Source organism: Physeter macrocephalus, chromosome 8, assembly GCF_002837175.3.
Source record: "Physeter macrocephalus isolate SW-GA chromosome 8, ASM283717v5, whole genome shotgun sequence".
Taxonomy (NCBI): Eukaryota; Metazoa; Chordata; class Mammalia; order Artiodactyla; family Physeteridae; genus Physeter; species Physeter macrocephalus.
In genome coordinates, this window is record NC_041221.1 from 57641811 (window position 1) to 57669693 (window position 27883).

The 27883-nt window shown below is 34.1% G+C and overlaps 1 protein-coding gene across 4 annotated transcripts in view; it reads left to right on the forward strand.

Annotated features, from left to right (window-relative positions):
* NDUFS4 (NADH:ubiquinone oxidoreductase subunit S4) overlaps window positions 1-27883 on the forward strand; it is a 134229-nt gene that overhangs the window by 66091 nt on the left and 40255 nt on the right. For all 4 annotated transcript variants that reach the window (XM_028492903.2, XM_024124636.3, XM_055086553.1 and 1 more), the window contains one exon: window positions 1280-1358. In XM_028492903.2, the coding sequence (XP_028348704.1) occupies window positions 1280-1358 (79 nt within the window). The remainder of the gene's footprint in view (window positions 1-1279; window positions 1359-27883) is intronic.

Here is a 27883-nt window from a genome sequence, read left to right on the forward strand (position 1 = left end):
CTCAGAATGTTCTTATTGTCATATTATTGCTCTTAGTGATTTCCAGAGTAAATAGATTTTAAAAGGTACTTAATTATACTTCTTTAGTATTATAACAACTAGAACATATATTTTAACTGTTTGTGTAAATAATTTAAAATAATATCCATGTAGATGTATTTTGTGTGGATATATTTCTGAGCAAGGTATTTATAGTGATAATTGTATTAATTAGGGGAAATAATTGATATTTTAAAAAAATATATGTTCATGAAACAGCCTTTTGTATTATGAGTTATCTTTATGTTATTAGTAGGTAGATTTTCTATAAAGCTGTGTACAGTGTAGCTACTGAAAGTTGAACATTTGGCATGAAGTTTTGCATGAATTATTGGTGATTATATTGCATTAAATAAAAGAATTGAATACTCTATATTCAGTTGGTTTGGAAACTCAAGTCAATTGTGTATACTAACTTACTTTCTAAAGAGAAATCTACATAAGATGGTTTAATATTTTGGAAGATTCTTAAATGCTAAATTGTCACAATCATCGATGGCTATTGCATTCATTAGTATAAACTACAGTGTGTACATGAAATAAAAAAAATCTGTTAGCTTTTCATAGTTTCCTTGGGGTGAGAGTGGGACCATGCTAATACAAAGGAGTTAGATTAAATAAAATCTGTGCTAATTTTATTTCTGACTTAATATTTCTATTTCAGCTATTCAGACTTTATTCAATTCTGTGAAGGGGTCACAGGATTAAACCAATAACATTGGTTTAAATGATCATGCAAATCATTCCTATTTAAACTTTTGTTTTGAAATTAGAGTGAAGGAACTTTTTGTTAACATTATGTAATTAAATTCTACAACTCTTACTTTAGTCCATTAAGAATATGATGGAGATTTTTCTTTTTCTTTCTGATGCCATAATTTAGGAATCAGCATTCCTGAAGTGTTGATATAGCTTTGCATTTTTCTTCCTTGTAATGACAAACTAGCCAGTGTGCGTTCATAGAGAGCAGAACAGTTCTTGTCACTGGTGGCCCTTCTATGACAGAGAGCCTATAGACTGCCGTAAAGTACAGCCTGTTGTGAACTGTCAAGTGAGAGTCTGCCAAAAACTCAGCAGACAGAACTAATTGGGGAGAAAAAGGATTTTTGTGCCCTCTTCTATTTCTTTCTATTCTTTTTATTTTATAAGACAGATACTGTTAAAGTAGCTGGTTTCTGTAAGATTTGTCTGCCTCTCTCATTGCATGGATCACTTTTTAACTTAAAGTCTTTCACTGCAGGTTGCTGAGCACTTCCACATGGAGGTTGGCACAGGACCAAACTCGAGACACACAACTCATAACGGTTGATGAAAAATTGGTAAGAATTCTCTACTATACACTGCTAGGATTCTGCCTTCAGGGTTATTTTTGTACAACAGATTTTTCAGATGGTGTTCTGGGTTCTTCTAGGAAAAGTGTATATAAATTTTAAGAAGAAATAATCATTACAAAAATATTTGTGTTAAGCATTTTACACAAATATTAAATCATATACAAACATTAAAATTCCAAAAGGCTTCCATTTTTGTGGCATTTATAAGTAGAAATCAATATTTTTATTTTTGTAATGAATATATTATTTTTAATTTTCTCAGTTACACTCCTATTTAAGTTGTAAGAAATTACCAGTACTATCTAAAAGTAAGTATATTGGGTTTTTCTGGAACCAATTATTGTAATTGTTACTGTGTGTATATATGTGTGTGTACACACACACATCCTATTTCTGCATTATGCATGAGCGATTACAACTACCAATAAATGAATAAGGTTCTTCTGTTAATCAGCAGCAGATAGAATTTTGGTAATCGTCACTTACAGAATTTTTCAGTGTGTGGTGTTACTTTAGATGCAACTTGTTATTTATGCTTATATTGTACAATGGCATAAATTTTGTAAAGTTTCTAAGACTTCTAGTAAAAATGTGTAATCATATAAACATGCTTTTCATTTTATATCTGGTTTACAGTTATCAGATATATGGGTATGTTTTTTAACTACTCCCTTTCTAGTTGTACATTCTTTTGTCACTTAATTTTTTTTTTTTTTTTTTTTTTGTGGTACGCGGGCCTCTCACTGTTGTGGCCTCTCCCTTTGTGGAGCACAGGCTCCAGACGCGCAGGCTCAGCGGCCATGGCTCACGGGCCCAGTCGCTCCGCGGCATATGGGATCTTCCCAGACCGGGGCGCGAACCCGGTTCCCCTGCATCGGCAGGCGGACGCGCAACCACTGCGCCACCAGGGAAGCCCCTGTCACTTAATTTTGAACCTGTAAACATAATTTAAATAATGGGTCACACTTAAGTTTCTGTTTGCACCATTAAGGATATAAACAGTTAAATAAATAGATAAGTACAGACAATTTGGAAGGCTGGTTATGCCTAAGACTGGTTGGTTTTGTCTTTAAATTATCTCTTAGATCTGCCTCCTGACCTGGCCATCATCCTAGTCAAGGCTACCATCATTTTTCACCTAGATTGCTGCAGTGTTTCTTTTTTTAAAAAAATTTATTTTATTTATTTATTTTTGGCTGCACTGGGTCTTCATTGCTGCACGTGGGCTTTCTCTAGTTGTGGCAAGTGGGGGCTACTCTTCTTTGCGGTGCATGGGCTTCTCATTGCAGTGGCTTCTCGTTGCGGAGCACAGGCTCTAGGCACGCGTACTTCGGTAGTTGTGGCATGCAGTCTCAGTAGTTGTGGCATGCGGGCTCAGTAGTTGTGGCTCGCGGGCTCTAGAGTGCAGGCTCAGTAGTTGTGGTGCACAGGCTTAGTTGCTCCGTGTCATGTGGGATCTTCCCGGACCACGGCTTGAACCTGTGTCCCTTGCATTGGTGGGCGGATTCTTAACCACTGCGCCACCAGGGAAGCCCCGTGCAGTGTTTCTTAATTGATCTCCATAGATACTTTAATCTTCCTCTAGTTCATTTTCCACAGATAACCAGAATAGTCTTTTTAAAATGCTGGCTGTGTCATCCTTTTGTGTAAAAACCTTTGGTGTTTTTTACTGACCTGAAAGTAAACATTAAAATCCTATCATGGCCTTTGAGGTCTTGTGTGATTTAACTCCTACCTTTCTAAGTTTATCTTGTGCCTCTGTCTTTTACACTCTGTGCTTCAGCCACACCAATCCTGGAACTTGCTGTTCTTCTTTCCTGCTTCAGGGCATTCAGATTTCAGTTAATTATGCCCAGCTGCTTACCAATTCCCTAGCTCTTCATCCAGGTACCATCTACCTGTTCATCAAGTGTTAATCAAATGTCACTTGCTGGGAATTCCCTGATGGTCCAGTGGTTAGGACTCCATGCTTCCACTGCAGAGCGCCCAGGTTCTGTCACTGGTTGGGGAACTAAGATCTTTCATGCCACGTGGCTCAGCCAAAAACCCCCCCAAAAAACCAAACAAAAAAACCAAATGTCACTTGCTTAGTCAAGTATAAGAGAAATGAGACCGGTGTGTGTTTGAGAGGAGGAGGAGTTACACATGCCACATATTCATTAATTAATGAGGGTACTATTATTTTACCTTTTCCAATGACCATCTCTTTTAAGCCCCAAGAGATTACTTTCTTGTTCCAGTATTATGAGGCTTACTCTCTATAATAAAGTTTCAAATTTTAGAGAGTTTGTTAGTAGCACTTCTAAGTTCTTTTCTTACTATTCAGTTTGCAAAATGAATAAGTCAGACAGCAATCTATTGCTCTAAAAAGGTGCTATGAAGCATACCAGAGAGGTATACAGACTGCTTTGAATTTTGTGTTTTTAATGATATCCCCTAAAATCAGTTGTCTAGATTTAATGAATTTTGTTGCCCTTTTTAGATTTTCCCTAGCTTTGTTATGTCTTTGTTGAAGTATAGTAGTCAAAATGTCAGTGTGATATTCCAGTTGAAATCAGTTGAAGTCTTATGTATAATTATTCATAGTTCCTGAAGTGATACTTAATATGGATAACTGAAACTCATAGGTAATTTTCAAACCTAAGTTTTTGCCATTCGTTTAGTTTTATATTAAAATGAAAGTATTAAATAATCAGATAGGTAACATAATGCCAGTAGGGGTTTCATGTCTTCTTGTTCCTACACACTGTTGGATGGAGAGTTTAATAAGTAGCATAATGACAAGACCAGGGGCTGAAGGGTACTTCCAGAAATATTGAGCAATTGGAGTTGATTATGCTTGCATTTTGAACAAAAAATGATTCTAAAAATGTATATATCAACATTAATGATAAAAATATTTCAAAATGTGAAGTAAATCCTCATGAGTGTTTTAAAAGGAGATGTGGAAACAGCATTTTAATGTCTATTATATAAGGTAAACCCATTTGTTTACTTAGTATACCATTTTTATTAATTACTCAACACTACTGTTATAGACTACTGTTATATTTGTATCTGAAATTGGATAGAAGCTTGAATCTTAATTGGAAGGTAAGGGAACTAGCTATTATGATTTCTGTTGAACACTGTTATATAATATATTTTTAAAATTAATACAGGTATGCCTATTAAAGCCCAGTGATTAAGCATATGGACTAAACTTAGTTGGGGACCAATTTCAGTGGTTATTCTAGTTTTAGAAAATGGGTCTTAGGAATTTAAAACCAAAGGATAACTTTAGATGTTAACCTAGTTATATTACTGCATCAGGTTGTTTTTCATCTAAAAAATTGTTTAACCTTTTATTCAAGAGAAATCTTTTTTTTTCCAAGAGAAATCTTATGTGGGAATTCAGTTAGTATTAAACTAGATAAAAGCTGAACTGTTGGAGGGTGAGGGTTGAGAACATGAGGGAAGAAGACCTGTAAGTCTTCCCTAAGACATCCCCCTCTGGGGACTTCATAGAGTGAGAGTTGGAAGGATAATTTAATGTTCTGCCCTTTTTTTATTGGACTGAACAACTGGTTCTTAAACTTCTTTTTTAAAAATTTCCAGCTGATTCTCATTTCTTCTGAGGCTGCTGTTTATGTTACTGATCAGTCATAATTATTAAAAGGGTGTTTCTTATGGAGAAAAAAATAGTCTTTAAAACAAATGAAGATGGAATAATTGTATATCCAAATGCAAAAAACCAAAAAACAACAAAAAACTTCATTCATACCTTGCACCATACTTAAGAATTAACTCCAAGCCCTAGATGTAAACTCATAGTCCAAAATATAAAACTGAAAATTGTAAAACTTCTAGAAGAAAATGTAGGAGAAAATCTTTGTAACTTTGGTTTGGATAAATATTTTTTAGCTATAACACCAAAGCATAATTTATTTTTTAAAAAATTATGAAGTTGGACTTCCTCATAAATAAAATTTTCTTTCAAATTACTTTGAAAGACATTGTTAAAAGAATGAAAAGACAAGCCATAGATTGGGAGAAAATATTTGCAAAACATGTATCTGATAAAGGAATTGTATCTGAAAATAAACACCACTTATAACTAAATAATAAGGTATTAACTCAAATAAAAATGAGCAGACACTTTACCCAGAAGATACTCAAATGGGAAATAAATGCATGAAAAGATGCTTAACATCATTAGTGATTATGAAATTGCATATTAAAACTGCATTGATGGGGCTTCCCTGGTGGCGCAGTGGTTGCGCGACCGCCTGCCGATGCAGGGGAACCGGGTTCGCGCCCCGGTCTGGGAGGATCCCACATGCCGCGGAGCGGCTGGGCCCGCGGGCCATGGCCGCTGGGCCTGCGCGTCCGGAGCCTGTGCTCCGCAACGGGAGAGGCCGCAGCAGAGGGAGGCCCGCATACCACAAAAAAAAAAAAAATAAAAAAAAAAAAAAATAAAAAAAAATAAAACTGCATTGAGCTCCCACTACACACTTATTTGAATGGCTTAAAAAAACTGACCATACCAAATGCTAGCAAGGATGCAGAGCTACTAGAACTCTCATAGGAATGCAAAATGGTACAACTATTTTGGAAAATAGTGTGGCAGTTTTTTATAAACATATGCTTACCATATAATCCGGTAGTCTCACTTCTGAATATTTACTAAAGTGAAATGAAATCTATGTTTACACAAAATCCTGCATGGAAATGTTTTTAATAGCTTTATTAATAATTCCAGTAACTGGAAACACTCTGTCAGTGGATTTCTGCACACTGATTAGGAACAAACATGCTTCTTATTAGCATGCTTATTAGCATGCTTTATGCTAATAAGAAGCCAGACTCCAAGGCTACGTACATACTGTGTGATTTCATTCATTTGACATTTTAGAACAGGCAAAACTCTAGGGACAAAAAATGATGAGTGGTTTTCAGGATTGGATGTGGGAAGAGGAATTAACTATAAAGGGCATTAGAAAATTTTAGGGGGTGATGGAACTGTTCTATATCTTGATTGTGGTGTTGATTTTTTTGTCAAAACTGATATTTTTTGTGATGCATTTGTTAGAAAAAAACAACTGTACACTATAAAGGATGGATTTTACTGTTCATCAATTTTTTTTAAAGGGAAAAGGTTGTTTCTTAATTTGGTGCTAAGCTGTTTCTTTATAAATAATGTCCATTGGTTCAAGATCTGCCCTTGGGCTTCTCTGGTGGCACAGTGGTTAAGAATCTGCCTGCCAATGTGGGGGACACGGATTCGATCCCTGGCCTGGGAAGATCCCACATGCTGCCAAGCAACTAAGTCCGTGCTCCACAACTACTGAGCCTGCGCTCTAGAGCCCGAGAGCCACAACTACTGAGTCGCATGCCACAACTACTGAGCCCATGTGCCTAGAGCCCGTGCTCCGCAACAAGAGAAGCCACTGCAGTGAGAAGCCTGTGTACCACAACGAAGAGTAGCCCCTGCTCACCACAACCAGAGAAAAGCCCGCACGCAGCAACAAAGACCCAATGCAGCCAAAAATAAAATAAAATAAATAAATTTATTAAAAAAAAAAAAAGATCTGCCCTAATAATACATGGGGCATGCCATTTTCTACATGATAGCTTTCTGTATATTTGAAAACAGCTCTTTGGTTCTAAATCAGTGGTTTTCAAAGAGTTGTAGGGGGCTGAGGGAGCAAGACCCTTGTAGAAGGTCCACAGAGTCAAACTTTTCATAATTATTCAAAGACTTTATTTGCCCTTTTCACTGTGTTGACTTTGACATGTATGTTACAAAAGCAACTGTGGCAAAACTGTTAGCACCATAGTGTAAATCAAGGCAGTGGCCCTAACTGTGCGACCTGTCATTGTATCCTTCACTTCCCTGCATTTGAGGTTTCTTAAAAAAGAAGCTAGTTTCACTTAATGTGTTTGATGAAGCAGTGAAAATTATTAATTTTTAAAAATCTCAATTCTGCATGTACATCTTTATGTTCCATGTAGCAAAACAGAAATATGCATAAAACTCTTGGACATACCGAAGTACAGTTGTATCAAGGAAAAACACTTGTATGGTTGAGTTGCTGTTGCGAACTGAACCTAGTCCTTTTCTTCATGGAACACCTTTTAGGTGAAAAAACAATAACAGACGACAGACACATTATGGTTGTTCAGTATTCAGTACGTGGCAGACATCTTTTCAGAAATAAACCTGTCACTTACAGGAAGTGTTGCCCATGATAAACTTCAAGCTTTCAAGTGAAAATTAGAATTTTTGTAGAACTTGATTCTGCCACTGATCTGAATGAGCTTGACAACTTCCCAGTACTTAAAGACTGTTCTAATGGGATTGGCAGTGATATTAATGAACGTGACTTTTAAAATACTGTGTAATGAAATATGTTAACATTTGGAAGATCTGCATACTTCTGTGAACCAGTATTTTCCATAACTAACATATGATGGTTATAAAATCATGAATGGGTAAAACTTTCTTTTTCTTCTTTTTTTTAAAAAAATAAATATATTTATTTATTTTGGCTGCGTAGGGTCTTCGTTGCCGTGCACGGGCTTTCTCTAGTTATGGCAAGCGGGGGCTACTCTTTGTTGCGGTGTGTGGGCATCTCATCGTGGTGGTTTCTCGTTGCGGAGCACGGGCTCTAGGCGTGCGGGCTTCAGTAGTTGTGGCACACGGGCTTCAGTAGCTGTGGCTCGCAGGCTCTAGAACGCACAAGCTCAGAAGTTGTGGCGCATGGGCTTAGTCTCGCTGTGGCATGTGGAATCTTCCCGGGCCAGGATCGAACCCATGTACCCTGCATTGGCAGACGGATTCTTAACCACTGTGCCACCAGGGAAGTCCTGGTAAAATTTTCAATTAAAGTGCAAGAACCAACCATGGATTTAATGAGAGAATGAAAATATTAAGGTTATTAAAATATTGCTCCCTTCTCTAATTACATATCTGTGCGAGGATGAGTTCTCTTCATATATAGTAAGCAAGACAACTTAGCCAACAATTTGAATGTAAGAACAGAAGTTAGAATTCAGCTGTCTTCTATTAAGCTAGACATTAGAGATTTCAAAAGTGCTACTCTTCTCAAATTTTTAGTTTTTGAAATATAGTTTTATAGTTATTTATATTAGTATATAATCAGTTTATTATTTTAAACTAAGTTTATGTTTAAATTTCTCTCCATTTTAATTTCTTATATGATAAATATTTATAGGTATATCTCATATAAGCAAAATCTCATTGGGGTCCCAATAATATTTAAGAGTGGAAAGGAGTCTTAAGACCAAAATGTTTGAGAATCACTCTCCTAAGTCTTCTCTTTTCTGGCTTAAACATCCCCAGGGCTTTGGTTCATTTTACATGCATTTCAGTTAATTCATCATCTTGATTACCTTCCAGTTTGACTAAATCCCTTTTAAAATGTTGTTGCCAGGATTTCTCATGATACTACAGATGTATGGTGCAGGATATGGTGGGGATTATTACCTCTGTTCTTTTTAATCTTAGCAGTCTAGTAAGGCAACTTAAAACTTAGGTCCTCATACTTCTTCCTTATGTGGATTTCATGGAGAGCTAGAACCTCAGACCCTTTTTTATTTGTCCTGTCATGTTTCATTTCTTTCATCTTAAGTATATACTGCTTATTATTATTATTTTTAAAAATATTTATTTTTGGCTGCGTCAGGTCTTAGTTGTGGCACACAGGATCTTTCGTTGTGGCACACGGGCTCAGTAGTTGCGGCATGCGGGCTTAGTTGCCCTGCAGCGCGTGGATCTTAGTTCCCCAACCAGGGATCAAATCCATGTCCCCTGCGTTGAAAGGTGGATTCTCAACTACTGGACCACCAGGGAACTCCCTATAATGCTTATTATTTTAAACTGTTATTAGATTAGCTCTAGGGGCATGTCACCAAGTAAACTTTAATTTTCTTTCTTTCTTTTTTTACTGTTATATCTGACAGGCAGAATTTAATATATATAACATAACAAATTAAAGGAATTTTTATAGTGTTTTGTGGATGTCGATACCATACAAAGAAAAAAACGTTTTATTCTGCGCATCAGTTGTATATTGACAACTTGTATCCTATCCTTTTTTTTAGGAGTAGAATGTAGAGGGGTAAAGTCTGCTTAGCATTTTCTAGTGTAAAGAATTCTATTCTGTCATTTTAGAGCTATACATAATGTTCACATTGTTAGAAAACAAATCTTCAGAGAATAAAATTGGAGTAATTCCTGGATTACTGCTAATAATGAATTTTATATCAGAGCACATGGTAAATTTTTAATCATTCTTAATATCTTCTCTCTTATTGTGTATAAATTGCTAACTATCCTTTTCATTTATTTTTGCAACTAATAAAATGTTAAATATCAAAAGAGGTGATGACAGTGTCTTAAAATAATCTTGTTGATTTATGTAGAAGCACAGTGTTTAAAAAAAAACTTTTGCGTGATGCAACTTTCGTGGGTTGCACCATTATTTTCAAATATGTGATACTTCCTACAGATAACAAGGAAAGCTAACAAATGGTTGTTTGCTAGGCCCTTGTTTTTTTGTGGCAGGAGCTGCTGTGCCGTGGAGGTTGGGTGAAGAATGTCTTTGCCTTTGTGCTTATTAAGAGAGTAACTTTTTTTTCTTTATGCCACCCCACCCCAGTCTCCTTTCAGTACATTTGATGAATACGCAAGTCCAATGAACACATTGTCTTTTTATATTCACTTGTATTATACAAAAGAGAGAAGTTAAATTTTCAGTACTCTTTGAAGAGTTTGAGTAAAGGCTCCCCCACAAAGCAACTAAAGCATAACTTAGACCTGCATAGGTACATTTTTGATTTGCTTTTTAATCATTTGTATTAAGTATTTTAAAAATACTAATTCCTGTTTTTCACAATTACCTTATATTAGCTATCAACTGCTATAGTTAATCTTTTAACACACAAAAATAAAAAACTACCCTGATAAAATAAGAATTGATTTCAGTTTATTAATAAAAATAATGTGAAATAAGCCTTAATAATTTGACATTAGTATATTACTTCCATAAAATTATGTTATATGCCATCTTTCCTTCATTCTTCGTTTATTTATTCAGTAAATACTTATTGAGCACTTAAGTGTGCCAGGCACTATCCTTCAGTGTTTATATTGATACGTTCAGTGGTTTGTTTTCATTTAGGTATTTGGTAATTTTATCTAAAAACTATTAAGCACCACCTGTTTTAAATCTTATAAAGGTGTTAAACTTAGTTATACATGCAATCTCAACATACATGCATGTGAGAAAGGAAACTTTTTTTTTTTAGCTATCTGTAAATCTCAAATCTGTGGCGTGGGGTGTGAAGGATGGCTACGATTTCTAAATTTTTTTTTTTGAAAAATTACATGATAGTACACACTATTAATGTAAAATCCTAATATTTTGGATATTTTAAGTAGTCTGTATTAATGTCTTTATTTAAAAATTAAGTGTGCATGTAAAATAAATAGAGTCAGTGTTTTGAATGTTGCCAATTTTTTGTTTCGCCCTTTGACAGTTACTTTCAAATTGCAATAACACAGCAGTTAAAGGTTTGTTACTTGTTGATACTTGCAATAAGTGATTGCTACTTGATTAAGCACATGTTATTAACACATTCAGCCAACAAATATTGCTGTTTTAGAATGTCTGCAAGCAGCAAGTTATTTAATATAAATTTATTGTCACTTTAATAGGTTTTAAATTTTTTCATTGCTTGTATTACTGTAAGAAATTTTAAAAATGATTTTTGCAAGTCTTTCAAAATAAAACCATATTTGCAGCACCAGTATTTGTTTTATGTTATTTTTGCCTCCTACAATACTAAAAATTTATAGATGAAAACTTTTTATAAGTCTGGAAACTTGAATTAAAAATCGGTCATTAAGAGGTGACCTGCACAAAAAGATAAACCTAAGTTAAAGGCTTATATTTGCTGTGACTGCTTGCTTTTTTTTTTAAGGGGTCAGTTTTCTTTTGGTGAGATTACTTTCTTTTGGTGTATGGCAGCGCTATCTCTGCTAGATTATTGGAAGGAGTAGTGTCTGCGATTGGGGTTATACACCCTTCTAGCATCTCAAGTGTCTGTTTTGTCTGGACTTTCCTCACGCAGCATTCTTGTGCAAAAATTTCAAGGCTTTAGTCTGGAGTACCGGGTCAAAGGATATGTCTCTTTGAAGGGTAGACAGGAGTTTTTTATGTTTTATTCACTAAGTAGTATTTCATTTTACATCAAAGAATAGCAGCCTTTGAGAACCTTCCATGGTGGCAGTTTAGCATGAAAGTTTTTTTTCTTTAAGACTTGCACTAAATATGGAATAATGTTTTTTCATGTTTTTTACTTTGCAGATGCTTATTTATAGTCTTGTATTTAGATGAGACTATTAAAAAGAGAAAAATGTTGACTAAATATAAATGTTAGTTTGCAGTATAGTTTTAGGTTTTAAAAACAGCAATAGTTTTTTACAATGTACTGCTCTCTGTTGGTTTTACATTACCCACAAACTACTGAAGAAAATTGGTGAATAGCTTTTAAGATTGTAGCAATACTATTGCTTAAAATTCTAAGGAAGAAGTAATGACTAATGATTTTGGTAGTGTAAATTTTTTAGTGAAATGGCCATCCTTTAATTGGCCTTTTTTCAAGTACTGGTGTGTGTGTGTGTGTGTGTGTGTGTGTGTGTGTGTGTGTGTGTGTGTGTGTGTGTAGGGTGGGAGGGCATTGATTTTGGAAAATATAAAAAATTCAAGTAATGAAAAATGTTAAGACTTAGTATAGCTAGAAATGTGTTTCCTTCTGCACTTTTGGTATAGGTTAATCAGTAAATGTATTATGTACCAGTAGCATTAATCCCCATAGTAAGTGATTGCTTACATGTTTAGAAGATTATTAAATTGTATATAATATTCCTGTTACATGACATAATATACCTCAGCATTTGAACTTATATTAAAATAGATTGTTTTATATTTATGGGTAAAACATGCTCTTAAATTACTGAATTCTATTAAATTAATAGAATTAATCGATCATTTAAATAGAAATATTTCTGCTCTTATTAATGACATGTCATTAGCTTTAAAACAACTTCGGTTAACTCTTACATTTAACACTGATTAAACAAGTCAGATCAATTATTATATACAGTTATTTTAAATAAAATTATATTGATAAGTACAGAACTTTGTGTTCTAAAATATACTCCCAATTAAAATAAGTTATTTTCACATACTGTCAAGCTATATAAAACTTGTACTAACTAAATACAGAGGAAATGAATGTTATAATAGTTTTAATATGCAGACAGGAACCATTTAAACTTAAATAGAGAATGATCTTTCTTTATTAAAATTGTTTAAGGAACAAAAGATCTTTCCTCTGAAGTATTCAACCATCTCTATTATCTGTGATTCTTCAGCAATTAAAGCAGATTTATTTTCCTCTTTGTTCCTACTTGGAATACTTGAACAATGCTGGAGAATTGAACTGACTGGAATGTTTTATCTTTCAAAAGCTTTAAAGTTCTATGTACCAATTAGTAAAATACAGTAAAGGTTTAAACTGTTAATAGCCACAACATCTTTAATGCATAGATCTGTAGTATGCTAGCGCTGTATAACAGTTCTCTATTGTATGTCTCTTTTAAGGAGAGTAACTGTGTCAGTTCTTTTCTTGCTTTGCTACCTGCTGTGTATGGAAATTGTGTATAGTACTTGACACTTGCTTTCAAGAATTTAAAATTCTTGCATGTTATTATGTAGGAGCTCTGGCCCTCAATAAAGTAGAATTGATAATATTTTACTTGTTTGGATTTTACATTAAGCTTTTTTTGGCCATAATTTAGAGATTATACAATTTATATGTGAAAATACATTACCTTTTTTAAAAAAATGAATTCAAAGTCATAAGCTGTATATTATCCTCTTGAAAATTGGTTGTCTAATTTTATTTATTTAACTGAATATAAACTAATCATCAAGGTTTATATCAGAGTATGTAGATGTATGATGCTTTATTTTATACTGTATTTGAGTGTAGGTGGGATTTTGTTGTTGTTTGTTTCTTTGGTAGTAGAAAGAGAATATTTTGTTTTTAGAGTTATAGCTTTTTTCATTGGCCAGCTTGCCAGATAATTTCAAAAATTAATTCCAAATACCCACATTAAACTTGTTAAAAGCCTTATGTCCATCATCTTATAGTAAGTTCTTAATGAAGGCAGGAGTGAGAGGAGATGAAGAAAATAGGAGTAACATCTTGTAGTGACAATTATTTTTTCTCTTTATATCATGTATCTCCGGGAATAGAATTTGAGCAAAGGAAAGGAAAATGCAGACCTTGGAATTTGAGACTAGTAAACATCGAATCTGTTTCTGTGTTCAGGCTTTCTAATCTTATATGACTTAATCTGTGCTCTGATTTTACTCTTTAGGATGCCACTTGAAAGCTTGCAAATATCATTCATGTTTTACAAGATGAGGAGGCTTAAAATGTAGGGTGGTGATGTGGAAGCTTTACTGCTTGCAGTGTACTATGTGTCCACAAAACTCTCTCTTTATTAGGCATACTTTTCAAGATATGTGCGAATAGGCATTTTGTTCAGTTCCTGTTTCATGTTTAATATTTTATTTGTTTCAACTTTGAGTTTATTGCATGTTAGTTAATGAGGGTCTTTTTTAATTTTAATGCTTCCAATAAAATAGGTATAAAAAATGATCTTGGCAACATATAGGACACAAATATACCAAAATGTTGGGCTGAGAATGCTAATTTAAATTCAAGAATTGAGGATCTGATTGCATCTATTACAATGACTACTGAATATGTATTGTTATAATTAAAATCTATCAATTAAAAAGATTTTTAAGCCTAATTCAGTAGTTAGAAATTTGACATCCAAAAAATTAAAATAAGGTTCCTGTTTTAGTAAGCTTTATAATGTATAAAACATTCATACCATGGCTGGTGTGGCATGTGCCTAGAGTGTTTGGAGACTAAAATTCCTCTAGGGCTGGGAGTTTTCAACTATGACAATCTGTAGCTGTTTGTGAAGATCCTTCAAGGGATTTTTTTTTTTAACTCATCCTTTATTTATAATATAAAATCATATTGTACTTTTTCATTTGTTCATTCAATTATTTGAGCACCTGCTGTGTACCATATTCTAGGCCCTGGGGATATAACAGTAAATAAGGAACAGCATCATTGCCCTTAGAGCTTATATCAATATTTTCATGTGTAAGCATATGCCAACTTTATTTCTAAATGATTAAAATACTTGCACAGATTGATGAATGTTATAGAAAAAAAAAAAGCAAGGTGATAGGATAGAGAATACCTGGGGGTTTGGGTAGAATAAGGGTTATTTATAGGGCAATCAAGGAAAGACACTTTGAGAAGATATGAAATATGAACTAAGATTTGAATGATGAGAAGGAGCCAGCTATGTGAGAAGCCAGCGTAAGAGCATACCAGATAGAGGAAAAGGGTAATGCCTTAAAGTGTTAACTAGCTGGTGGTAGTAGTCAAAGAAGAGAAGGAAAGCTATGTGACATAGTGAGAAAGGGGGAGAGGGATAGGAAGTGAGGTCAGAGAGGTAGGAAGGAGCTGGATTAGGTAAGATTTTAGGTCCATGGTAACAAGTGTGAATATTATCCTAATTTTAATTGGAAGCCATTATAGAGTTTTAAGTAGGAAAGTGATTTGATCTGATTTACTGCTCAAAAAAGCTTGAGAATTACTTAGGTATTACAGTTAAAGGTCACTTCAAAGAAGCTTAAAGGAAGTGATTTGTTTGTTGCTATTTTTATTTACTCACATGCCTTTTTTGGACATTCATGAAATTTTTATAGTTTTCACAAAGTTTTCTACAAGCAATTGAATTTTTAACAACTACTTTTTGAAAAGGACCACAGTTTTTGTCTGTGCATTTTAGATTTTACATATGGTATAACAATTCCCTGATTTGTCTATTAAAGAATCTTCTGAATTTGAAATTGCTTTTTTATAAAGGTCGTATCGTGACCTGGAGTAATAAATTCATCTTCTTTCTCTAATTTTCCACTCTCCAGGGCCCTCCTACACTGACTCCCCTCTACCCCCACCCCCAAAAGGGGCGGGGAAATAGTGGAGATATGTCATCAGGGTGAAGAAAGATAAGAAATTGTCTGAGCTGCTGTCCACCAGATTAGGTGCTGACAAAGCCCCAGATATGTCTGTATTACCCACTGTTTGTATGGCTTGTTCCCTCTGTCTCTGTGACTCTCTGTTCCTCTTTTGCTGACTATGTAGCTGATAGTCATCTGTCTCTCCTTCTCTTTCTGGCTGCTTGTGTTTCCTCCTACCCCCGTACTATCCCCCCCTTTCAATGGCTATTTCTTTCTCCTCTGCACTTTCCACCTCTGTCTCTGTCTGGCTTTGACTCTCTGGCCAATTCTTTGGCTATCATTATTCTTTTCTTTTTTTCATTCTTATGTGTCTCTTCTGTTCCCCTTGTTCTTCCTCTCTTGCTCTTCTTTCTCCACACTTATGTGCCTTTTGCCCTTTTTCTTCTTTCTTTCTTTTTTCCTCTCCTTCTTCCAAAATGATGGAAGAGCTACATCAGATATAGAGAGGAGAGACAGAGATGACTCTACCCTCTAATTGCATTTTTCTTTCATTGTCTTATTTTCCCCTTTGGGAATATACAGGACTTTTGAAGACATTTACTAACTGTAAGAAGAAATACCATGACTTGTACATTATATTACTTGAAATTTTCAATCTAGTGAGAAACTTGGGATACTAGAAACACCGTGGACTTATTTATAGATATAGCATTAGATCTTTAAATCCCTTTTAGCCGTGTGACCTTGAGCATGTTATTTAACCTCTGTGAGTGTCCTCATAAAGTGAAAACACTTTTAGAGTTATTTTTTGTGTTGTTTTAATTAATTAATTTATTTATTTTTGGCTGCCTTGGGTCTTCGTTGCTGCTCATGGGCTTTCTCTAGTTGTGGTGAGGGGGGTTTCTCTTCGTTGCAGTGCACAGGCTTCTCATTGCAGTGACTTCTCTTGTGGAGCATGGGCTCTAGGCACGCGGGCTTTAGTAGTTGTGGCTCACAGGCTCTAGAGCGCAGGCTCAGTAGTTGTGGCGCATGGGCTTAGCTGCTGCGTGGCATGTGGTGTCTTCCCGTAGCAGGCCTCGAACCCATGTCCCCTGCATTGGCAAGCAGATTCTTAACCACTGCACCACCAGGGAAGTCGTTAGAGTTGTTTCGAAAGTTAATTGAGAATACATTCTACATTAAACAATAGGAGAACACAACATCTTATTTATTTCATCATTCAGTAAAAGTCCCCCCCCCCTTTTTTTTTCCTGTTTGGAGTTATTAGTCTGAAAAGAAAAGCAAACTGAAATTACAACCCTTATCCTTAATTGAATCTGAATTAATTGAGAAGACTACTGTTCTAAGTCAATTTGCTATTCAGGTATTGAGTTCTTGGGGATCTTGGAGCAAAATATTGGTCTCAATTACAGTGGTCTTATATTAGTGAAGTGTGTTCCTTTGTGTATGTCAATGTATGTCGAGTTGGTATTTAATGATTTTTGTCATGTAACTTGCCTTTTCTTACAGCCTATGGCGTTTTACTAAATCATCTGTGATATTCCTATTTTTCTTTACATAGTTTCTGCCGATCAGTTGTGTAGATGTATTGCTGCATGATTATCATTCCCATGAGAAATTTCTTTAGTTGTTTATAACCTATTTTTAATGGTGTGAATTTTAAACTGTATTACTCCAAAGAAGTTTTTGAAGGCATTATTCATGCTGTTAAACTTCATATTTGGTCATTAAACTGTATGTAATTAAAATTTTTTTTACTGATTTTAATAAACATGTACATTGTAGAAACATTAACTTGGAAATATTACCATAAAAAAATTAAAATCACCTTTAATGTCATAGTCTTGGTGAATTTACTTCTTTTTTATATGAATATTTAAACACAGCAACAGCCAACATACTTTTATAAAACACATTATGCTTTATAGTTGGATGTTGTTTTTTTCACTTTATTTGCATTATGTTGTGAATATCTTTGTCTTTAAAATTATTCAAAAGAATGATTGTAAATGGATATATAATCTCCCATTATATGGCTATACCTAATAACTTCTGTTGTTATACTGCAGGTTGTTTACAATTTTTTGCAATTATACACAATGTTAGAATGAATATCTCTATTCCTAAGTCTAATCTTTGATAACATCTTTATTTTAGGATTGATTCTTTGAAGTGGGATTACTAAATCAAAGGGCTTATTTAGTATTAATATTTTAAATATTTTTGATACCTAAAGATAATTAATAACCTTCTTGAGAGGTTTTTACTAATTAATTATATATAATTTTAGAGATATGGCTCTTCATGGGATGTATTTTTTTCTAGTATACATTATCCAGTTCTATAGATGCCTTTCAAACTCTGACACATGGGGTTTAACAAGTTCTGTACAATAGATAAATACTATACATCTAAGAATTAGAAAACAATAAAAACGCATAGTACTTAAATGATGTACCATTGAATTAGAAAGTACTTCAGAGCTTAATACATCCTGAGGATCAGCATTATGAACTTAGCTATTACCATACTATCAATTTGTGGGTGTGCAGGTTGATAAATTTATATCATAAATAAATGTAAAATATTAGGTCACTGCATAGCAATTAGTACTACTGCTATTACTATTTTTTATAATGCATTATAACAGGGTTTGTTATATAAAGAATGTATCTGAGAAATGTTCTCTACATCTTATGTGTTAGTCTATATTCTTTCTTATTACAAAGCCTTCCAGAACAATGCAAGGTGATCATCCACTAATATATCTACAGTATTATCTTCATCATTTATTTGGTGAACTACATTATTTTTGATTTCTAATTTAATTTTATTGTAGTCAATAACACACTCTTTACGATTTCAGTTTTGAAATTTTTTTAGACTTTTTACGGCTCAGAATATGGTCTTTTTTGATTAATGTTTCATGTACATTTGGAAAGAATGCATATTTTTTTAGTTTTACAGTTTGGTGATCTATAAATTTCAGTTAAGTTTTAGGTTGGTTAATAGCATTGTTCAAGTTTTCTTTATCCTTACTGATATTTTTGTCTTTGTCTTCTGTCAGTTACTGAGAGAGAAGTGTTAACATCTCAAAATATAATTTGTTTCTTCTGTTAGTTGGATCACTTTTTTGCTTCAGTGATTTTGAAGCTCTCCTATTAGGTATATAAGCATTGAAGATTGTTATGTGTTCTTGATGAAATGATGTTTTTATCCTTATGTAGCATCCCTCTTTATCCTGGCGTGTGGAATCTTCCCGGACCAGGCCTCAACCCCGTGTCCCCTGCATTGGCAGGCAGATTCGTAACCACTGAGCCACCAGGGAAGTCCCTACAATGTGTCTTTCATTTCAGATTTTTACCTTTATGAAAAAGAAAACACTTTAAATGTTCATCAGGACCTAATGGACTAGGCCAGAAATAGCATCATGTTGCTTTGCAGCTCTTTGTTCTTTGTGTTTTCATTTTATTTGTTTATCAGATATAAATAAATGGGAGAATGTTCTCCAGATTGTTTTTTTTCCTTCTCCAGCAGATATCCCCAGTGGTCAGTTAAATAGATAATAAGCCACTATAAAACACCTAGATTAACCAATCTACAATCTTTACAAGTTTTTTTTACTGTGTTTTTAGAAGACTGTACAATGAGAAATTCAACATTAATAATTTTGGATTTTCTTATCACAAAAATAAAATGAAGGACCTCAAGCACAGGAAGTTTATCGACCAGTTTGAATCTAAAAAGTAATAAATAAATGTATCTTCCATGAGACATGTATAAAAAGAACTTCTATAATTGTATAAATTCCTTTGATGTATTTTCCTCTCAAGATTATCAACTATGTGTTTGACAAGTGAAAAGTAAATCTGTAATCAGTTGAAATTTGGGTTTATAAACATGTTATAATAGGGACTGTTTCACAAACACAGTAAGTAAAGCAGTATTAAAATCTGAGGAAACAAGTGTTCTGTATCTACTTTAATAAATGGTTATTCTTTTTTGCCAGTGTAAAAAAAAAAAAGCTCTTGCTTTTATTTCATCTAGTTTGATAATCTCTGCCTTTTAATTCCCATTTGATTTCTTTTCTCCTCTCCTCCTGCCTACCTTTCTCATCTTCATTTTGGATTGAGTACATTTTTGGAAACCCATTTTATATTCTCTGTTGATGTTTTAGCTGTATCTCTCTTTTTTTTTTAGTGGTTGCTTTAGGGAATACAACATGCATTCTTAACTTTGTACAGTCTCCCATGAACTAATAATATAATAATATAATAACACTTTACATGTAACATAAGAATCTTGAATCAGTGCTTCCATCTGTCTCTCTAGTCCTTTGTGTTAATGTTGACATAGATTTCACTTCCACATATTTTATAAACCTCATAGTAAATTATTAATATTGCTTTAGATAATCAGTTATCTTTTAAAGAAATTAAAGAAACAAGAAGAAAAATATATTTACTTAAAAATTTACCATTTCTGGTATTCTTCATTCCTCTTTATAGATACAGATTTCCATCTGATGTCTCTTTCCTTCAGCCCGAAGAACTTCATTTAACATTGTTTGTAGTGCAGATCTATTGGGACAGAAACTCTTAGCTTTTGTTTATCTAGAAATGCCTTTATTTTGCCTCTGCTCTTGAAATACTTTGTCTTAGCTCAGGCTACCAGAACAAAATACCATAGACTGAATGGATTAAACAGCAGAAATTAATTTTCTCATAATTCTGGAGGCTAGATGTCCAAGATCCAGGTGCCTGCATGGTTGGTTTCTGGTTAGGACTGTCTCCCTGGCTTGTAGATGGCTGCCTTCTCACCGAATCTTCATATGGCAGGGAAGAGAGAGAAAGAGGATTCACCCTGGTGTCTCTTCTTATAAAGGCACTAATCCCATCACAAGGAGCCCACATCATGACCCATCTAACCCTAATTACCTCCCGAAGGCCTTGTCTCCAAATACCATGATATTTGGGGTTAAGGGTTCAGTGTATGAATTGAAGGGCAGGGGGACGCTGAATGTTATAGACATTCAGTCCATAACAACCTTTTCATTGGATATAGAATTCTAGATTGACGGTTTTTATTTTAGCACTTTAGCACTTTAAAGATGTCATTCCATTTTCTTAAAAAATTGTAGTAAATATACCTAACACAAAATTCACCATTTTAACCACTTCTAAGTGTATAATTCAGTGGCATTAAGCACATTCACAGTATTGTGCAACCATCACCATTATCCATTTCCAGAACGTTTTCATGACCCCAAACAGAAACTCCGAACCCATCAAACAATAACTCCCCATTACCTCCTCCTCCTAGTCCCTGGTAACCTTTATTATACCTTCTGTCTCTATGAATTTGCCAAATAATGTATGATATAAGCAGAATCATACAATATTTGTCCTTTTGTGACTGGCTTATTTCATTTAGCATAATGTTTTCAAGGTTCATCCATGTTGTAGCATGTGTCAGAATTTCATTCCTTATTAAGGTTATGTTGTATATATGTGCCATATTTTGTTTATTCATTCATCCATTGATGGACATTTGGGTTGTTTCCATCTTTGCGTGTTGTGAATAATGCTGCTAAATACATGGATGTACAAATATCTGTTGTAGTCCCTGCTTTCAGTTCTTTTGGGTATATACATGGAAGTGGAATTGTTTGGATTATATGGTAATTTTATGTTTAACATTTTGAAGAACTACCATACGGTTTTCCACAGTGGCTGTACCATTTTCACATTCCCACCAGCAATACACAAGGGTTCCAATATCTCTACATCCCCACTAGCACTTACTTTCCATATTTTAGATAATAGCCATCCTAATGGGTGTGAAATGGTATCTCACTGTGGTTTTGATTTGCATTTTCTTAGTGACTAGTTATATTGAGCATTTTTTCATGCATTCATTGGCCATTTGCATATCTTCTTTGGAGAAATGTCTATTCAAGTACTTTGCACATTTTCTTGTTGAGTTGTAGGAGTTCTTTATATAGTCTGGATATTAATCCTTTATCAGATATATGTCCTTTGGTGAACAAAACTTAGGAGTTTTATAGTTTTAAGCTTTTATATTTAGGTCTTTGGTCCATTTTGAGGTAACTTTTGTATATGATATAAAGTAAAGGATCCAATTTTATTCTTTGCCATTTGGGTATTTAGTTTTTCCAGCACCATTTGGTGGTGCTTTCCCCATTGAAATGGTCTTGGCACATTCCTCCCCCCCCCCCCGCCTTTTTTTTTTTACTACGATAAATCCAGTTACTATCTGTTACCATACCGTTATAGTAGTATTATTGACTATATTCCGTATGGTGTACATTACATCCCCCTGACTTATTTTTTTTATATCTGGAAGTTTGTACCTCTTAATCCCCTTCACCTATTTTGTCCACCTTCCAACCACTCCTCCCTCTGGTAACCACCAGTTTATTTCCTGTATCTATGAGTCTGTTTCTGTTTTGTTTTTTAGATTCTACATATAAATGAAATCATATAATATTTGTCTCTGTCTGACTTATTTCACTTAGCATAATACCCTCTACGTCCATCCATGTTGTTGCAAGTGGCAAGATTTCATTCTTTTTTAGGGCCGAGTAATATCCCATTATATTTATACATACATTTTCTTTATCCATTCATCTATCAGTAGATGCTTAGGTTGATTTTATATCTTGGCTATTGTAAATAATGCTGCAACGAACATAGGGGTGCATATATCTTTTAAATTGGAATTATTTTCTTTATTTCATTTTCATATTGTTCATTGTTAGTATATAGAAACACAACTGATATTTGTTGTGTGTTGATTCTTTTTTTTAATCCTCCCACTTTGCTGACTCATTCATTAGCTCTAGCAGGTTTTGTGATTGTGTGTAGAATCCTACAAATCTGTGAACAAAAGATAATTTTACTTCTTTCTTTCCAATTTGGATGCCTTAAATTTATTTTTCTTGCCTAATTGTTCTTCTTCAGAACTCTGCCTCACAAATGTTAGTAGCCCTGAACTCTAATCCCTACATTCTCTGATCAGTGAGACTCTGGTGTTCTGCTTGGGCTCCATCATGGTCTGGAATGTGCCTCCAGGCATAAAGCCTGGGACATTTGTAGGACTACAACATGAATTTTCCTTCTTTCAGGGATGACAGTATGATGCTGCCTATTATCCAGTTGTCTAATATCTGAAAAAAGTTGCTTAACTTTCCCAGTTTTATAGTTTTACATGGCAACAGTGGTAGTCTGGTATGTGTTGCTCCATCATGGATCCCAATGAAAATCCATATACTACATTGTGACAATCTTTTACAATAATGGCTTTGATGAATCTTTAATTTTTTAAACCAGCCTTTAACAGTTTGCTCTGTTATTGATGCTCTCAGTTCTTTCTATAAAACATCCTTACCAACACACTACATACTATGGCTTAATTTAGGTTTCATTTTAGTATACTACCAGACTTCAGCTCTCAGTAATGAGTCATGTTTACCAAGACTCAGCTGTGCTTGTTTCCACACCTTTCTATGCCAGTTTTACTTGCCATTGTAATTACATAATTTAATTGGATACTACAGTCTGAATGTTGCTATATGGGGGACAAAGAGTACTTTATATGACAGTTCTTTTGAATACTTTGAAAAGACAATAAAGGTGAATTTCTAACACGATCTTTGTCAAATTAGGTGGAGATGAAACAATTATATTAAAGGTTGTGATGTAAAAGCATATCTAGACAGATTTTGGACTCATGTTTCACAAGTGTCTTTGTATTCTCACTTCGCATTTAAAAAACCAAAACTATAAATTGTAGATATGCAGTTTCTTGGTAGTTTATGGAAGAAACAACACTTGGAATTCTTACCACTGGACTTACACTCAAAGGAAAGGTACTGGCGCTATATCAGAAGATTATTGAAAGAATGTACATGTATGCTTTTTAAGTTATAATACAGTGTTTAAAGTGTGGCTGTGTATGCGTGCATGTGTGTATTTACTTAATGATCCTCTGTTTTCACTAATATTTTCAGTTAACTGAACAACTATCAGTTCCTAAGTCAGAAAGGAGACTTCTATTGCATAGCTTAACTTCTATTCTTATGCTAAATTAACGAGGGATTGTCTTACACATTTTGTGTCTCCTTGAAATCTAGTTTGACTTTCACAGCATTGCCTCTTGAGTATTGCTTTATTAAGCTAGAAACATTCATCTTTAGATTCATTATTTTCAGCTTCCTTTCCAGATTTAACTAATTTCATTTATTGCTTAAACCATCACTTGATTTCCAGATGTTTATTTACCTTCTTTTCCTTTGCCCTGATGTTTATTCAGCAGTTATTTCGTATTCTCTGCTGTTGTGGCTTTTGTTCTCATAATTCTTAATTTATGTTGTGTGTATGTCAACTTTTTAATTTATTACCAGGGTATGAGGAAGACTATTTGATTAAGAAATAACAGATTGGATCTTTTAAAAATGTAATATGCTATATAAGTTCCAAGTGTTTTGTTTCCAAAATTTTTTCCCCTTTATTTCAGCTTCTGAAAAAGCTATTATGTGACCTAATATAGCTACATGAGTTAGTGATTTAAAAATCAAAAAAATTCTGGAACATTGGATTAAAAAGCAAAAGGGGAGAGGGGTTTATGTATTAAAAAGTTTATCCTTATTAATATGTTATATCTTTCTCTGAAGTTTAAAAAGTTATTAACTTAATAACTTTCAGAATGCTTCAGTGAAGCATACTGGTTTTCAATGAGGCAGTATTGACTGTTCATTTATTTATTAAGCTTTTTTTTTTTAAGTAACTTTCAGTTGTTTCAAAGTTAGTAGAAAATGAAGATTGTTTCAAGTGTTTCTTTATAAAAATGAAGGAAGTCTTCCAATGGAAGACTTTTCCTGATTTTGGGGAAAAAGTTTATTTCTGTATAATCTTTTTTAAATTATAGAATTCCAGGGGTGTTCCCTGGTTGCCTAGTGGTTAGGATTGCAGGCTTTCACTGCCATGGGCTGGATTCAATCCCTAGTTGGGGACTGAGATCCTGCAAGCCACGTGGCACAGCCAAAAAAAAAAAAAATTATAGCATTCTGTCTTAAAATAGTTGTTTAGTAGACTTGATTTGGCTATGCCATATGTCAAATCATGTACTATAACTATGTACAGTATTTCAGAATATGAAAATATTGACCATCCTTATACCATTACAAAAAGATTATACATCTCTATGATGTTCCAGAGTTATATTTTGAACAGTTAATTAGATTTTAGGTGTTACCTTTTCCCACCTGTTTCTACTGGTATCAGCTCCTATAAAGTAATATCATTAGGGTCAATTTTGAGGATAATGTGTTTTTGTTATTGTTTTTTGGCGGTACGTGGGCCTCTCACTGTTGTGGCCTCTCCCGTTGTGGAGCACAGGCTCCGGACACGCAGGCTCAGCGGCCACGGCTCACAGGCCCAGCCGCTCCGCGGCATGTGGGATCTTCCCAGACCAGGGCACGAACTCGTGTCCCCTGCATTGGCAGGCGGACCCTCAACCACTGCGCCACCAGGGAAGCCCGAGGATAATGTTTTTACAAGTCAGAAATCAAACTCATCTCCTTTATAGTTTTGTATGGAAGAATACACAATAAATAAATTCAATCCAATTAACATATACCTGTTTCTCTGTGCCTTTAGAGCATAAATGGAAATTGGCCCACATGTGGTTGGCAGTATAAAAATTTACCACCCTTTTGGAAAGCAATTTGATAACATCACGAACCATGGAAATTATTATAACCTTTGATCCAGTTAGTATTACCCTCAGTGACTAACCTTAAAGAATTAGGCTACTGAGATTTTCATTGCAGTCATCTGTACTTTAGAAGAATAACAAAACAATTTGATTTTTCAATTATAAGGAATTGGCTAAGAAATTGTGGCATATCAACTTCATAGATTATCAATGAGGCTATTAAAACAAGAAATATGAAAACTGGGTAACTACATGGAGAATAAAGTAAGTGATGTGATACTTAACAATAATGCAAAATAATTTTATTATTATTATAACTATACAGTGGATATGTATATAGATAATTATTGGTAGGTAATATGCATAGGAAAAGCAGTTGCTAGGGTTTTAAACATGGATATATTTTTTAAATTTTTCTTTAATTTTTTATAATGTTTTAACTGTATCTTCTTAAAATCATAAGTATCCTGAAAGAATCATCTTCTATCTCCCTCTTTAGTCAGAAAAAGTATTTTCTGATACTTTTGCGCCTTTAAAACCAAATGCAATTTTTCTTTTATTTGACCCCCATGGCATTTATCACATTTTACTTCATATCCTGACTTAATCCTTCCAAACACTGCTATGAGGTAGGTTTTGTAGTGCATTTTTTTTTTTTTTTTTGGCTGAGCTGCAGGGCTTGCGGGGGTCTTAGTTTCTCCACCAGGGATTGAACCCGCGCCCTCGGCAGTGAAAGCGCGGAGTCCTAAACACTGGACTGCCAGGGAATTCCTTGTAGTGCATTTTTTAAAAGGAGGAAACTGACAGTTTAAACAACTGTCAATACCGCATAGGTTGCAAACGGTGGAGCTTGGGTTCTTCAAGATTTATCTGAATCTTAACTAATACTGTATTTTACAGTAATGATTATTTAGTTATCCCCCCCTCCTTATGGGTACACAGATTATATAAACTCAAAATTCAGGACTAAAGTCTTATTTTTATATTCTCTTCAGTCCCTGGCATAGATAACTTGGCACTTGGCATAGTAGGATCTGTCAATTTGAATTGAAACGAACAAAGGTAAATTATACCTTGTTCCTTTTGTTGTATTTTATTTACTAACTCATATTCTTCAAAGAAGATGGGAGTTTTTTTCATCTTAACAACAGCCTCCCGTTACTTGTTCACTCTGTCCTTTTTGAAAAGTCAAATAGTACTTTTCATGAGAATGGAGATCATGTCTATACTATTGAGCACTGTGTCCATTGTCTAATACATAGTAGACATTAAATACACATGGGACATCTCTTTATTGCCCAAGCACTTTACATACATTATTTAGTCCTCATTTTACTTTGTTTAATTGATCCTTATAGATGATGATTTAGGAGAAGTCTATTAATTTACCCAACATAAGTTGCGATTCTAACCCAGTTTTGACTCAGCCCTTTGCTTTTAGCCATTGCTCTACCCTATCCTGCTCAGAACGATCTAGGAGTAATGAAAATAGTTTGAGATTGAGACACATGTCGCTAATTCGTAGTTTTTTTGCTCTTTATATGATTAGCTGCATCATTTGCTTGATCCGTTGTTAATATCTTAACAACATTCCATTTAAAACTTAACTTTTGGTTTCATGGTAACTTTGCCCAATATGCAAGATATAATGGATATCATATTTCAACACTTGTTTCATTACCTGGTTAGACTCATACATCAATATGTTGCTTTAACAAACAAACAAAAATTGGTTCTGCTGGCACACTTCTAATGTATTTTTACAGTTTTGATTGAATCTTGAATTGCTGTGGCCACTAACTTTTTAGAAATGTTTAAAGTTCTTCCATGGTAAGTAAATACATATGGTTATGCTATCTGCCAACTCTTTGTTAATTTTCAAACTGTAAAATTTATTTTGTAAAATGTCCTTCATTACTTATGAGAGACCACTTAATGAGTTTCTTGTGTTAAGTTTCTGTAGGGCACTTGAAAGGAAGTTTTTATTACAGATCCAGGATTGTTTTCCTTTTAACATCTTTCATGGTTGAAGTAGAATATAAACACAATCATCAAATTTAGATCAGTTTTAGCCCTAAAATAAATTTAAACACATAATTGGTAACTAATAGCATGCAATAGAACAAGTTTCTATGAGCAATATTTGTACTTAATGTTCCAATATGTACTCTATTAAAACTTTTCAACATTGATCCATAATAACATGCAATTTAGTCAACTTATTACCAAAAGCCTGGTAAAAATTTTGGCTGTTCTGGGTGTACTGAGAGATCTATCAAAAATTCATCCAAAGTGGTGAAAACCTTTTTCATTAATTTCTCTTTATGACAAGTGTAAAGTATTAAGGTTAAGTGGGTGGGGCAACCGGAAGTAATTACTAAGGCCAGTGGCATTTTTGTGGTTTAATAAAGGCAGAAGCTAATTATTCAGTTTTTATTTAAGTGAAATGGTGCCAAAAAGGAGGTTCCTGCAGAGCAGCTGCACTCCTTCAGTGTTACCCTAATTTACCAAAGACACAACTGTCACAAACAAAACTTTTAAACTTGATATATAGCCACAAAAGTAAGGAGGCTTTTGTTTGGAATGCATGCAGAAGAACTCCTTTATACAAATCAACTGGCAGATGACGGACAGTGATGAAAA